General features: G+C 52.1%; 1 protein-coding gene across 1 annotated transcript; it reads right to left on the bottom strand.

Annotated features, from left to right (window-relative positions):
* Nucleotides 1-5658: 5658 nt before the first annotated feature.
* TEPP (testis, prostate and placenta expressed) lies at nucleotides 5659-11916 on the bottom strand. The gene is given in 7 exon segments (XM_047079337.1): nucleotides 5659-5773; nucleotides 6910-6942; nucleotides 7320-7468; nucleotides 7576-7637; nucleotides 8075-8249; nucleotides 8515-8576; nucleotides 11692-11916. Coding segments are annotated over 7 exon segments (735 nt in total). The 5' UTR covers nucleotides 11915-11916; the 3' UTR covers nucleotides 5659-5742.
* Between the last annotated feature and the right edge of the window lie 3203 nt (nucleotides 11917-15119).

Here is a 15119-nt window from a genome sequence, read left to right as displayed (position 1 = left end):
GGAGGGCACTCCTGACATTGTGACTAGCTGTGTAAACCAGCACTACCTCCTTTAGTCTCTGGGCAGTCATTCCCTTTGCCCCAACCACTGACAGGATAGGAAGAGGGTGGTTGCTTGGGGTGAGAGGTGACACCTGGATGACAGAGCTGAGAGGAACAAGAGGGAGAGGCTGACATAAACCCCCCATTTTGGAATTAGTACCACCCCACCCCCCACCCCCTCCTGGGGACAGACGTGCTGCACTGGTGGGGTGGGGCAGGGGTGGTGGCATTCTCCCAGGTCCTAGAAGTCATTGCCAGGGCAGGCTGGGCCCTCAAAGATGACTTTCGTAGGAAGCCTGTCATCTCAATAGCTTTGTCACTCTCCCACTGTGTGGCTGGCTGTGGGCTTGGCCCTGCACAGGGGTCGGGGGGGGGGGGGGGAGGACCCTGCTCTCTGGGGGTGGAGCCTGTGCTCGCAAGCCATGGTGGCAGTGGTGTGGTGTTGTGGTGAAGAGCACCACAGTCAGACCTGGCTAGAGTCCCGCTCTGCCACTCAGCAGCAACAAAGCATTGGGCAGGTGGTGGGACTTCTCAAGCCTCATTTTCCTCATCGGTGAAATGGAGCCAGATGCTGCTGTCCTCTGGGTGTAGGGTGAGGGCACAGTGAAATGGCCTATGTGGAGGGTTTGGCATGTAGCGGCCACTCAGGAAAGCAGAACAGTGGGAGGCCAGAGGCCGAAGGGAGCTGGCCTAACTCTTCCATCTGAATGTCAGGGCTCTCCCCACCCCTACACACCATGCCACTCATAAGACCCTTTTCTTCTGCCGGCTGGTCACAGCCTCATATCATCTCCATGAGATGGGCAGGGCGCACTTGAGTATGCCCTTTGGGCTGACCCCTGAGATCCCAAAGCCATGCATTTGGTGATGAGAGAGGCCTGGAATTGTGGGGTCTGGCCTGGTGGGGAACAGATAGAGAGGCTGGGACAGCCCTCGGCTCTGAACTTCATAAGCCTCGAGCTCTGGCCGCTGAAGCCTGGGGCTCTGGTTCCAACCCACTCTTTGTGGGCCAGGAAGCCAGGCACAATGGCTGGGATTGGTGCCGGCACCCGGTCTGGCCAGGGCAGCAGGAAAGCTCTTCACCATCCGGCAGAGGGGGCGGCCAGCCCTCTGATGGGCCCTTGACTCCCAAAGGGATTAAAGCTGCTGTGTTCTGTCTCCCCATCCGTGCAGAAGCAGCTCCATAAAGAGCCTAGGCCTCCTCAGACGCCTTTGTGGAAACCTCTGTCTCCAGTCCTCCGTCCTGACTTTCTACCTCCCCACCTCGTTCCCTCCTCTGGAGCAGGCCTCAGCCAGGACCATGGGCTGTTCAGGCTTTGGACGTTTGCCCGGGGCCTCCCACCCTGGGCCAGGCTCGCCTGTGATAAGTTCCACATCCCATCCTCAAACGGGTGCTTTCTTTGTTCCTTGAAGGTCACGGCTCCAGGAAAAGCCTTGGCCGCTATTGATTTTCACAAATCTACCAAGATTCCAGGCCCAGAATGCCCAGTCCTCCTCAGGGCCCTGAAAAGGAGGTCAAGGGAAGGGGTGAGAATAGGGGGTGCGCTCGGGGTCTCCCCCTTCGCTGTGTGTGTGCAGCCCCAAACCTAGGTCTGCATTCCTGCCTCTGTTCATCCACAAGCATTACCAGTACCGGCAGCTTGCTGGGCACTGAGAGGGTGCTGCAGGGCATGAAACTGAAACTTCAGATGAGGGACTTTTGAGGTTTTCATGTATCAAACGGTAGGGTCAGAAATGTCAGAGCTGCTGACTTTTAGCACAAAATATCATATGTGAGTCCTCCCTGACCCTTGATCCATCCCCATTGCCCGCCCCAGGCCCTGGGTGAGGATGTGTATTGTGTTACTTTGTAATAAACACAACTATTACTTTGTAGTAATTGTTTCATTTAGTCCAGATCTGACTGTTGGTGTTGGGGGGCCCCAGGCCCCATTCCTGAGCCCCGTGTTCACTCAGAGAAAAGGAGCCACCAAGTGCAGTATTTCCTTAGAACCAACTGTGGGCCAGAGGCTAGGAGTCAGTCCCCCCAAAATAGCTACCGTCAGGTCCTCACCTGGAGGGAGCCCTGCTTGGGAGAAATGGTAGGATTTGGTTAGGAAGAAGTGCAGAAAGCATTTCAGGTAGGATGAAGGCTTTGAACAAAGGGCAGACAAGAGCCTGCTGTGTTCAGAACAGCAAGGAGTCTGGTGGTGGGGGGGTTGTGTTGGAGTAATGCCTTGAGGCCCAGGGCCAGGGAGGTGGGCTGGGGACTGGCCAAAAGACCTGCAGGTGGGGCCATGGAAGCTGGACAGTCTCCAGGGCAGAGGCTAACGTGATTGATTTTTAAATTATTGCTTTCCCAACAGAAATTATTTAAAAAAATTTTTTAATGTTTTATTTATTTTTGAGACAGAGAGAGACAGAACGTGAGCAGGGGAGGGGCAGAGACAGAGCGAGACACAGAATCCAAAGCAGGCTCCAAGCTCTGAGCTGTCAGCACAGAGCCCAATGCGGGGCTTGAACCCACAAACCGTGAGATCATGGCCTGAGCTGAAGTCGGATGCTTAACCGACTGAGCCACCCAGGTGCCCCTAACATGATCTATTGATGAGTAAAGAGCCTCCTGAGGCTGAGAGGGCTTTGAGGCCAGGGCACAGTGGCCCCAGGTTGGGTAGGAATGGGGCTTTTCCCATCTCTTGGCCTCTGGATGGGGTTAACAAATGTGTTCACCCCCAGGAAGCCCCCTCTGGTTTCTTCCCCACTCTTGGCTTGTATCTCTCTCATCGCAGAAAGGCGGTAGAATGTGGTGGCTGCAGGCTCGAGGGTCAGGGATGCTGGCTTCAATTTCCAGCTCTGCCAGTCACCAGCAGTGTGAACTTGGGCCAGTCATTTAACCTCCCTGAGTCCATTTCGTCATTCATAACACGGGTTTAAAATTACCCATCTCATGGTGTCTGCAAAGTGCTTACTTCATACATTATTTCGTGCTTAAAAACTAGAAAGTGCGGGGGTACCTGGCTGGCTCAGTCAGAAGAGTGTTTGGCTCTTGATCTTGGGGTCCTGAGTCTGAGCCCCATGTTGGGCATAGAGATTACTTAAAAAATAAATAAATAAACTTAAAAAAATAGAAAGTGCATAGCGAATCAGACTCGTTGATGCTCATCTCCTCTGTATTTTCTTCATTCTTGGGCACATGTTTTTATGCCTATGGAATCAGGATTCAGTGTATACCTGGTGGGCAAGAACCAAATTAAACTGCTGGTGTGGGTTACCATTCACAGTGTCTTGGGCTTGAGGAACGTGGCCTAGGTGTGCCCACATTCTCACCTTCTGCTTTCAGGTTTGAATCAGCTGGGCCTGCCTTCCTCCTACTAGGACTGGAAGCACCTCATAGGCAGGGATGGCATCTGGTCTGTGTCTTTCCCACACCCAGCACTGGGTGAGACAAGGCCTCAAATATCTGCTGGGCCAAATTCCTGGAGGGCCTTGCCCAGTCATTCAGTGTCAAGGAAGCAGGGCCAGGAAAAAACCCCCAGGGACTTGATTCTCACTGGAATACTGAAGCATGCCCTCTGGCTGTCCCAAGACCCACACAGGGCAGGACTGTTGTGATGTGAGCTTTGGGCAAATCTATCCATTCTCGGAGCTGTCATGCTGGGGGTGGCACTCAGGGCTGCAGAATGTGGCTCTGACACCTCACGAGGTTCTGCCTGTGGCTTCCCAAGGTTCAAGCCAGGTGGACTGCCCTTTGGGCTTGGAGGAAAGGGTTTCTTCCTGCATGAAATGGCAGGAGGCTGGGTGCCTTCTGAATAGGCCCTCAAGGAGGCAGGGACTCTGTGATCTGCTTACTTCTTCCTGTCTGCTCCTCCCCATGTTCCGGCTCTGTTGTCAGCAGAACCCCACACATGAGGACAGACAGACACCACGGTTCCTTACCTCGGTATAAGGATAGTACCCATCACCTCCACCCCTAAAAGAAATTTAAAAAAGCCTACTGTCTGTAAGGCAGCCTCTGTCTGCATTATCAGACAACAACACAACTCATCTCCTTGTTTTTTACCCGAGATTGAATAAAAGACTTCCCATTCTGGGAAATAATTTATTCTACAAATCTTGAGTGCAAACTATACATGAATACCGTGTCAAATACTGGGACTTTCTTTGAGTCCTGAGCCCTGGGTTTGGCTAGAGGTGAATGACTTCCTGATCCGGGCCTCAGTTTTCCCATCTGTGATATGGGATAGCGTTGGTTCTGGTCGCTTTGCAGAGTGTTTATAGGGCATGAGGTCTGGAGGAGATAAATGAGCCACATGGCATTGTGTTCTGAATAGTGTAATATAGGCTCCAGAAATAAGAGGTTGGTAGTAGTCTTTAAATTCCTTCCACATGAGGGGTGCCTGGGTGGCTCAGTCGGTTGAGCATCCGACTTCGGCTCAGGTCATGATCTCACAGTCTGTGAGTTCGAGCCCCGCATCGGGCTCTGTGCTGACAGCTCGGAGCCTGGAGCCTCCTTCTGATCCTGTGTCTCCCTCTCTCTCTGCCCCTCCCCCACTCATGCTCTGTCTCTCTCACTCTCAAAAATGAATAAATGTTAAAAAAAAAATTAAAAAAAAAATTCCTTCCACATGAGACCTGGCCTGTATGCAGTAGGTGCTCAGTAAATATTAGTGGAAGGAGATGGGGAGGGTGTAAGTAACCTAACCTTTGTGGACGCTGACTCTCCAGAAAATCAGATGACAACAAGGAGCCTCTCCATGAGAAAATGTATATGTGGGTGGACACATCATTTTGTTCACGATCTCACAAGGTTCGTGGATCCCTGAGGTTCCAGATCCTAGCAGCAGAGTCTTGTTCAAACAGTCTTTGAGCTGGGTGGCTATTTACCTGATTGGGATCTGTCCTTGCACACTGCCCACCAAGTGGGATGTGGATGGGGTATCTAGAAGGTCTGGGAGCTCAACATTTATCCTGGCTCTCTAACCATGCCAGAGACACTCTTCCTTAACCCCTTTGAGTTCGGTTATCCTGGCCCTGGCCCAGGACTGCCTATGGCTGGCCCCAGGACATCGTGCTTTCCTCTCTGTAGTTTGGATAGAGGAGGGCTAGTCCTAAAGCTCTGTGGATAGAGCAGACAATGCTTGCTCTACACCCAGAGGCTGCCTCTAGGCCACCAGAGCCTGCCAGGCCCAGAGAAGCCCCCCCCCCCCCCCAGAGTATATTGGTATGGTGGAAGCTTTTGAGAGAGGTGTCTAACAATCCCTTTTGACCTGGGCCCAAGTTCAGCATCTGAAGTGGAGGGAGCCTGGTTGTGAGGCTGCAAGCAGGGGATGGGGCATAGGGAAAACCCATTTTGCAGGCAGCCTGTCTCTATACCTCACCCCTGGCTGAGCCCTGGGGCTTAGACTCTGACTCTCTACCTGGGGTCATGAGACAGCTTTCTCCAGCCTCCCACCACTCCTCAGGAGTTGGCAGGAGACATGTAAAGGTAGGACATCATCATCCTGAGGTACTGACCCCTCTCCCAGTCCGTACAACACACACACACACACACACACACACACACACACACGTGCCTGGTTCCTTCCTCGGGGAGCATTAGGTTTATTTCCAGTCCGGCTGAACTCTTAGGGAGATGGGTGGTGCCACCATACCCGCTCTGTCCTGCTGGAGAACCGGAGATGGCACAGCCCAGCAGCCTGAGGACTGGCTTCCTTTTCACAGATTAATGCCAGGGGGTCAGGTAGTTGACACTGCTGTGGAGAGAAACAGGGGTGAGGCAGGAGCCTCCAGGGTGTCCTGGAAAGTCAGGCTGTCCTTCTCTAGGCTTTTCCCCCAAACCCACCACCCTGTCCTCGAGGCTCTGAAAATACACCTTCCATCCTGCCTTTCTATGGCTCAAGAGCCTTCAATGGCTCCCTGTTTCCTTTTATTTATATATTTTCGGTGACTCTGCTTGACTTTCAAGCCCCCCCCTCCTCCGCTTTCACTTTGCCTCATCTTTTGTTTCCCATTGATTACAAATAATGTACTGCTTTGCTCATTTTTCAAACATTTAGTGCACCTGCTCTAGCAGGCACTATGTAGCAGTAAGAAATCAGAAAGCATTCCCTTGTGTGTGCACAGGGTGGGTGAGAGAAGGCAAGCTCTCCAACGATAAGTATAATGCCATAGTCTGCATGCTGTCAGATATGCGTGCACATGTGGTGAGCGACCCAAGGGGGTTTAAGCTAGAGGGGAGAGGCAGGGGATCAGCAAAGACTTCAAGAAGGATGGAACATCTAGGCTGGGCTTTCAAGGGTGGGGAGGAATTTTCCAGGCAGAGAGGGAAGGATTATCTAGGCCCAGCAACAGCAGCAGCAAAGGTGTGGAGTGCCTGGTTGTGTTGGTCCTTTGGATGATACCCAGGAGTCTGGTACTGCTGCCGTGGAGGGAAGGGGGCTGGGTAGGTGGGAGATGACCAAATGATGAAGATGCCTGAATACCTTGCACACTCCTGCTGGGAACATGAGCCTCAGCCCTTACCACCTATCCACATCCTGGAAGGCAAACTCTCAGTTCTTTCCATCATGTGTCTTACGTGCCTGTTTAGTCTTCCAGCCGCTTTCCTCCCTGGTAAGCCCTCCTCCTTTTGGCCTAGTCTGAGCCAAATCTGGTGAGACAGGCACCCTGCTCCCCCCCATCTCCCAGCAGGCCATCCTTTTGCCTGGCGAGGATCTCTTAGGAGGGAGGCAACTCAGTCCCCCAATATCACCCAGGAGGTACCAATCCCTTGGTGCGAGGCCCTGTGGGTGCAGTGGGGTCTGAGAACCCCCAGAGTCCAGAGGCTGCCGAGGCACAGCCCCGACGGGCGAGTGGCTAGGTGCGAGCAGGGGCGGGGTCACTCCCCTACCTGTAGATTGAGCCAAAGCATCGGTAAGCATTCCTGCGAAAAACGGAGGAGGAAGGTGAGCCCGAGGTGGGGAAGGGCGACCCTATCCAGGAACCTCACTCCCATCTCCAGAAGCGCCATCCCACCAGAAGGATTACTAAAGTCCACCCTCGTCCCACCTAAGGCCTCCACTCCGAAAGGGTGGGGTTGCCAGGGGGGACTGGGCGACAGGGTGTTCCGTTTGATAGGAATTAAACACCCATTCATTTTGAAACTGCAATTTTTTGGAGGTGTATTGGAGCCCAGCAGTTCTTCCCAGGTCTCACAGTTTCAAGAGTCACTAACTGTACTCTGAAGAAGACGGCCATGTACTCTGAGGCCCATCCTCCTTCCCTGAGGTATGGGGTCCTGGGGCCTGTGCCGTCACTTACAGGGTGTCGAAAGGCAGGGGCTTCTGTCCGTAGCGGTCCAGGCTGGGGTTCTGGTTGAGACAGTACTGGCGCAGGGCCAGAGGAATGGGGGGTCCGTGAATCTAGGGGGACACTGACCCCCGCCCCCGCCCCGCACATTGCCCTGGGGACTGGGAAACCCTGCCTGGGCGTCCTTTCCCCTCCCCGACCCCCGTGTTAGCCTCTCCTTCCCCACCCCCTGGTCCCCAGGGACAGGTCAGCGCGCAGCCCTCCTTACCCGCCAGTTCTGGGTCACCTCGGGCTTCAAGTACCGCACCGCGTAGCCACTGAAACTCTCCACTGCGGAGAGACCGCCCATCTGCAGCCCCCAGCCCGCCGCGGACAAACTCCGCCCCCGCTCTTACCTGAGCCCGCCCCTAGATCAAACCACACCCACACACTTGTTATTTGAGCCAGTCCCGCCTCCCCTGCCCCTCCAGAACAAGCCCCGCCTCCAAACCCTGCTCCAAGGGCCCCAGAACTAGCCCCGCGCGCAGCCTCCGCCCCAATGGCGTCCTCTGGCGTGGACCTGGCCCCTGCCTCCTCCACAAGACGAACCCCACCTCCCTGTCCCTCAGCCCATTTCGGTCCCGCTCACTCTCTGTGCCCAGCTGCTCCTCAGCTTCCCCGCTGTCCTTGCCACAGCCCACCTGATGCCGCCCCCCTCAGCCCCCAGCCGCAGTTGGCTTCCCGGGTCTCTCCCGCCTTATGGCATCCTCCGCGCCCAGTAGACTGACCCCTCTTGTTCAGGCAGGGCAACTTGAACTCGCCAGCCGAGGACACGAAGCGGGACCAGTCCTCAATGGCGCGAGTGAAACAAGGCCAGTCCACCCGGTTGATGCCTGGCGCGATGGGTACCAGCTTTCCCTCATGACACCTGTTTCGGAGTCTCCTGCCGGTTTCGGTGATGTCCTGCCGGGCGATAGGAGTCAGGGCTGCGTGGTAGGTGCCGAAGCCTGGGGGGCGACCCAGACCGCCCCATAGACAGGAGCTGATAACTTGGCCCATCTGACCCATGGGCCTGGTGGAGGGCCTTGAAGCCCCTAAAGGAGATGGGAAGGGGGAAGGGCCACAAGCAGGCAGCTGGAGAACCAGAGGTACTTGGGGCTGGGCACAGGCAGGGCCTTCACACCGTCTCCCCTGAGCAAACCCAGGGCCAGAAGCAAAGGACACTCACCAAGCACTGCAGAGGTTTATTGGGGACACCGAAAAGTGTGAAGTAGGCGTTGTCAAAGTCATCTGAAGAAGAAAAAGGAGGGAAGAGGTAGGTGTCTCCTCTACTTTGGACCCGAGTCCTACTTCTGGGAATTTATCCCACATTACAGGTACACAACTGGGAAATGATATGAGTAAAAGATCTACCCATTTCAACATTGTTCATAAGAGAAAATGGCCGGGAATAGCTCAAGTGTCTCATTCAAGGACTTGTTAAATACACTCTGATACATCCTCGCTATGCAGCTACTTAAAATAAACAGGAAATTCTCGATACAAGACCTCCAAGGTGCAGAAGAGTATATGCTGTATGCTACTTTTTGCTTTAAAGCGTAAAACTGAGGAGATTGGAGGCAGAGAAGAATATACATTCAGGTCATCACCTTAACCATGTCATCAAACTTGGCATCACGAATAGCAGGATAACAACATTATGTGCCTCCTGCTGAAGCACTATGGCAAGCATGCAAGATTCTGGCCAGCGATGTTTTACCTGGTTAATCAAGCCTCCCCATCCAGCTTCTCGTTGACAGAAAATAGTCAAGGTAAACAACACCCTAAGGAAACAATCACTCGCATTCACAATGTAGGACTGTCTATCATGTAACTATTTTGAACTCTAAAAAGTCGATATGAGGGAAAAATGGAAAGTGGGCAGACTATTTCAGACTGAAACTAAAGATATGTAACACCCAGTTGCAATGCACAATCCTAGATTGCAGTCTGGTTCCAGAAGGAATTTTATTTTATTTTATTTTATTTTATTTTATTTTATTTTATTTTATTTTATTTTATTTTATTTTATTTTATTTTATTTTATTGTTTTTCTTTGTTTTTTTTTTGTTTTTTTAAAATTTTTTTTTAACGTTTATTTATTTTTGAGACAGAGAGAGACAGAGCATGAACGGGGGAGGGTCAGAGAGAGGGAGACACAGAATCTGAAACAGGCTCCAGGCTCTGAGCTGTCAGCACAGAGCCCGACGCGGGGCTCGAACTCATGGACCGCGAGATCATGACCTGAGCCGAAGTCGGCTGCTTAACCGACTGAGCCACCCAGGCGCCCCTTGTTTTGTTTTTTTGAGAGAGAAAGAGCACGTGGGGAAGGGCAGAGAGAGGGAGAAAGAGAATCCCAAGCAGGCTCCAGGCTGCAAGCACAGAGCTAGATGGGGCTCAAAGTCACGAAACTGTGAGATCATGAGCAGAAACGAAGAGTTGGACGCTCAACCAACACCCAGGTGCCCCCAAAAGGATTTTAAAGCTATGAGATATCTTTAGGGGTCATTTGGGACATTTAAATATAGACCACATATTATGTGTTAGGGAATTATTGTTAACTTTCCTAGATGTGATAATGGTATTGTGTCACAGAGGAGGCTGTTAGCAGTGGGAGCTGCTTGCTGAAGAGTGTGGGAGAGTGTGAGTGTGTGTGTGTGTTAGAGAGAGAAGAGTCAAATATGGTAATACAGTACCCGAAGCAGGTGGAAGGCAACCGGTGTCCATAGTATTATCCTTCCAACTTTTCTCTATGTTTGAATACACTCATAGTAAAAAGTTAGGGAGCAGAAGTATATATATTTGTATTTGCATTAATAAACAATGGAAGGATACATTAGGAACTAGATGGACACCTGTAAATCAGCAGAGGTGGAGAGTGGAGGCGGCGAGGTGTTAAAACGTACATTATTACAGCATTTTGAATTTTGAAGCTGTGACTTGATTACTTTTATTAAAAGCATATACTTGCCATAAAATACATATCTAAATCAAGAGCGTTCCCTAAAAATGTAAATTGCTGGTTTCCAAGAGCCTTCCCACGCAGCAGTTAGTGGGAGCCCCGTGGCTGCTCCCTCATAGAGGGACAGGTGGGGGGACCCCACTTCACCTTTCATCCCTCCCTCCTCCCCACCTCCCCACCCACCTCTGGCATGTCCCATCTTGGTCCCTGCAGGGCTCTGCATGGGACCTCTGGAGGTCTCCATGCAGTCTCTGACACCCTCACCTCACCTGTCACCTCAGCTGCAACCTGGGCCTCATTCCAGACTCCCTGCTCTTGCTCGGCACCCACTCTGTTACCAAATCCTGTTACTTTATCTCCTAAATACCTTCCCAAACCCTCTCATGTGGCCAAGACACTGTCACTCCTTCCTGAAGACTGTGTTCCCTCCCGGTGTCTTAACACCCACCCCCCTTATCCACCTCTGGTCCCTCTGGGCCATCCTCCACCCCCTCCCCACCCCCAGAATGCTCAGACTTCTTTTCTGCTTCAGGTCTTCAGAGGTTCCTCTTTCTCTCCCAAGTCCAGACCCCTGAGCTTAGCAACAGGGCCCTTTCTGAGCTGTGCCCTTCTCCCCTCCCCAGCTCCTACTGTGATCACCAACTTTACCCTTTGGCTCAACCACCCCCCCCCCCACCAAGTTCACCCAACACCTCCTGCAGCTTTTCTTTTCCAGGCCCCTGTACATGCTGTTCCCTCTAGCTAGGACACCTTTGCTTCCCCGCCGCCGCAGCTCAGTGTCAGGCACCAAGCAAGTGCTTAATAAATGTGTGGAAATGAATGTGTATTCCTGCATCCATGCATGCATTCATTCATTCATTCATTCATTCACAGGCACCCCCACCTCCACACCCAAGCCGCTCAATGGATGAAGACTTACTCCTTGGGCCTATGTGGCCTTTTCACCCCAAAGACGCTCAGGTCCTCCTCCCATTCACGGTAAGCGTGAGGAGGCTGTTCCTCTTTTCCATCTGGAGAGCAGGTTGGGCAGAAGCTGTCATTATTGCTTTTATTATCACTCCTACTACTGCGACAACTGACTTCTGCACAGCTCTCTCTCTCTGAATAACAACCGCCACATTATTGTTGCGCACGTACTATGTGCCGGGCACTACGTTAAGTGCTTCTCTTGGCTTGTTTTAATCTCACGATAACCTTGCGAGGCAGGCGCTGTTATCATCCCCATTTTCCTGATAGGGAAGCAGAGGCTCAGACCTAAGCAGGGCTGGGACTAGCCCTTTTAACGCTTTCATGTGCCACCGACGGCCTTGCCCTCTACCAGGGCTCTCCTTGAAACCCTCCACCCACTCCTTTCCCAAAGGCCCAGAAGGGCCGCGGACACCAGCGGCAGCCAGGTGGCCTGACCTTTGCGGCAGTAGGTGGTGGACCGGCAGTGCTCGTCCGAAAGACAGGCCCTGACAGAGTCCATGTCCATGCGGCGCAGGCTGGGCAGGGCCGGGTGGTACAGCTGTCGCTTCACGCCCGCCAGCTGGTTGCGCGTCCGCACCACCGGCAGCGAGATGGCCGGGGACGCGTACACGTGGGTGGAGCCGTCCTCCCAGGGCACCAGGTCGACGATGCGGGCCATGGCTGGGGAGCAGAGACACCCCGACCAAACACTCTCCTGTGGGGTAGCGCGACCTTGGCCAGTGCGGATTTGTCTACTCGCCCAACGGTTATGGACGATGTACCCTTGGCTAGGAGCTCCCCATGTGGTGTCAGGGACACCCGGACTCACGCACGCATGCGCAAACACACGACGTGCTCAGGGCTCTGGCAGGTGAGCACAGGGTGTGTGTGGTTGGGAACGGTCTAAAAGAGGAGGCGTAAGAGTCTTCTATTCTTAAGTAATGATCAGGAAGAAGCAGCAGCAAGTGGGTTCAGAATTTAGCTCAGTCTGCCTCTGGGTAGCTAATTATGGACTTCTGGCCTTAGCTAAAGTGCCTGGCATTTACTCAAAATTCTACAGGGAGACATAGGAAAGTTTTAAATAAGGGGAGAGGCATGAACTACAAGAGATATGAACTACAAAAGCATTGCTGGTTACTCAGTGCCTCCCTTTAAAGAGCGGCTATTCCCACAGCCTTTCGGTCATTTAAACGTTAGGAGAATTTGTTTTCTTCCTGACCCAGTTAGTTACAGGTGCGAGAGGGAGGTGGGCGGTAAGTGGGTAGGAGGAGCGAGGACCTTGGACCATGGAGGAGCAGGGAGAGGGCAAGGTGACTGGCCTGAGGAAGCTGTCTCAGGGGGTAGGCCTGCATGGGGAGGATGGGGAATGGGGCGGGGAGAAGTGGGGGGGGAAGGGACACACTGCTCCTCACCCACCGACAGTGGCTACCTTGTCTGCAGGGCACAGGCCCCAGATGCACAGGCCTATGAGGGTTTTCTGCTCTTCTGACTACTCAGTGGGGAGAAGAGGCAGGAAGATGGGCTGGCCTCAGAGCCTTATACAGTAGGAGCACAAAGGAACATTCTGCAGAGACAATGCCCACTGCAGCCTGATTGTGAGGACGCCTGCTCCTCGGCAACCCTGGCAACTGTAGGCTCTGAGGAGAGGAGCCAGCTAGCAAGGGTGCTGTGAACTGGCCCCCGCTTTCAGCTTTCCTGAAGGTTGCTGTCTCCCAAGCCTTAGCACAAGCCAGGCATGTTGAGAAATGTCCGAAAGGAAGTGGGCTCCCTGGAGGCAGCCATACCAGGGCTAGCCAGGGCAAGCTGTGTGATCCTGGACTAGTCGCTGTCTCTCTCTAGGTCTCAAGGCTCTTTGTTAGGCAAGACCCTAGGTCCTGCCATGCAGGGCGACTGTGGGCTCTCCTGGAAACCTGAGGGCACTGCCCTGCCTGCCTGCCAGCCCTTGGGTCTCCAAGGGTGGCGATTAGCAGTGGCCAGTATCCAGGGTCAGCATAAAGGGATCAGGGAGAGTGGTGGCCTCAGCAGGAGAGGGATTAGCAGGTGATATTCTAGCCCTGGCCCACTGGAGTCCTGCAGCCTCCCTCCCTCCTTCCCAGGAAACAGAGGTCATGAGTGCCTAAGCCCAGCACCTGAAAGCCCCGGGGCCTGCCCACCATCCTGGTCACAACCATTGGTGATGGACCCCACATGTGAGGAAACCCTGGGGAGAGTCTGACTTGTTTGCCTGTATTGGCATATGCCCCACATACACCTGTCCAGGTGCTGAGAGTGACAGGTCCAGAGACCCCTCCTGTGAGGTTCACGCAGGATTTGGCTCCCTACCTGCTCCACCTCCAGGGCTCCATACAGCCCCCAGACAGCATCCCCCAAGCCCTACTCCTCAGAGAAGACTTTCCCGGAGTTGAGTCTACTCACCACCCCACCTCCAGTTTATTTTTCTTTTAACGTTATAAAATATAAAAAAATACAGAGAATGCATAAATATAGAATGTAACTAATAATTTATAAAGCGAGAGCTCGTATACTATTATTCAGGTCAAGACAAGAGGTACTACTTTGCAAAACTGATTAGCAGTTTCTTAAAACATGAAACATAAAATTACCATATAACAGCAATTTTACCCCTAGGAATCTTCCCAAGAGAACTGAAAATATATAGGTCCAGGGAAAAACTTACATGCAAATGTTCACAGCAGCATTATTTCAAACAGCTAATAAGTGCAACAACCCAAGAGTCCATTGACTAGTGAGTAAATAAATTCCACCATGGAATACTCAAGAATTAAAAATTATTATTGTTTATTAAATTTTTTTATTGTTTATTTATTTTTGAGAGAGAGAAAGAGATACAGAGCATAAGCAGGGAAGGGGCAGAGAGAGGGAGACACAGAATCTGAAGCAGGCTCCAGGCTCTGAGCTATCAGCACAGACACCGACACGGGTCTTGAACCTGTGAACCATGAGATCATGGCCTGCACCGAAGTCAGACGCTTAACCGACTCAGGGCCCCCCAAATTTAAAAAAAATTTAAGTTTATTTGCTTCTTTTGAGAGAGACAGAGACAGTGTGAGTGGGGGAGGGGCAGAGAGAGAGGCAGAGAGAGAGAACCCCAAACAGGCTGCATGCCACCAGCACAAAGCCCAATGCAGGGCTTGAACTCATGAAACCGTAAGATCATGACCTGAGCCGAAACCAAGACAGATGCTTAACCAACTGAGCCACTCAGGCACCCCGGAATACTCAAGAATTAAAAAGAAATGAGGTATTGATATATGCTCCCATGTGGAAGATCCTCAAAGACATTTTGCTAAATGAAAGAAGTCCGACAAAAGACCAGTCTGCTTGTTGTATGATCCATTTATATAAAATGTCCAAAAAAGGCCAATTTTAGGGGACAGAAAGCTGATTAGTGGCTGTCGGGAGCTGTGGCTAAGTATGGGGAGTGATTCCCATGAAGCATGAAGGGTCTCATTGGGACAACAACGGCAATGTTCTAGAACTGGATGGTGCAGGTTGCAAAGCTCAGTCAATTTACTAAAAATCGTTGAGCTGTACAGTTAAAATGGGAAAATTTTATGGCTTATAAATTATACCTCAGTAAAGTTGTTTTAAAAAATTGATGCCAGCTAAAGAAAGCAAGAAATGATGCCAGCCCCTAGAAGCTTCCACCTGCTCCTCCCCAGTTCCAACCCCCTGCAAGAGGTAACCGCTCTCTGGCTGCATAACGTCACCACATGACTGCTGCTTTTCTTTTTCCTCTTACTACCTACGTGTGCAGCCATAGACAAGACAGGCTCATTTTGCCCCTTTTGAACTTTGTATATATGGACATTGGGGTCTTTTGAGCCTGGCTTCTTTCCCTCCATACATATATGCACATGAGG

Source organism: Lynx rufus, unplaced genomic scaffold (assembly GCF_022079265.1).
Source record: "Lynx rufus isolate CCGP_SWC_20201006 ecotype Redwood Valley unplaced genomic scaffold, mLynRuf1.p SCAF_16, whole genome shotgun sequence".
NCBI lineage: Eukaryota > Metazoa > Chordata > Mammalia > Carnivora > Felidae > Lynx > Lynx rufus.
This window is presented reverse-complemented; position numbering and strand designations above follow the sequence as displayed.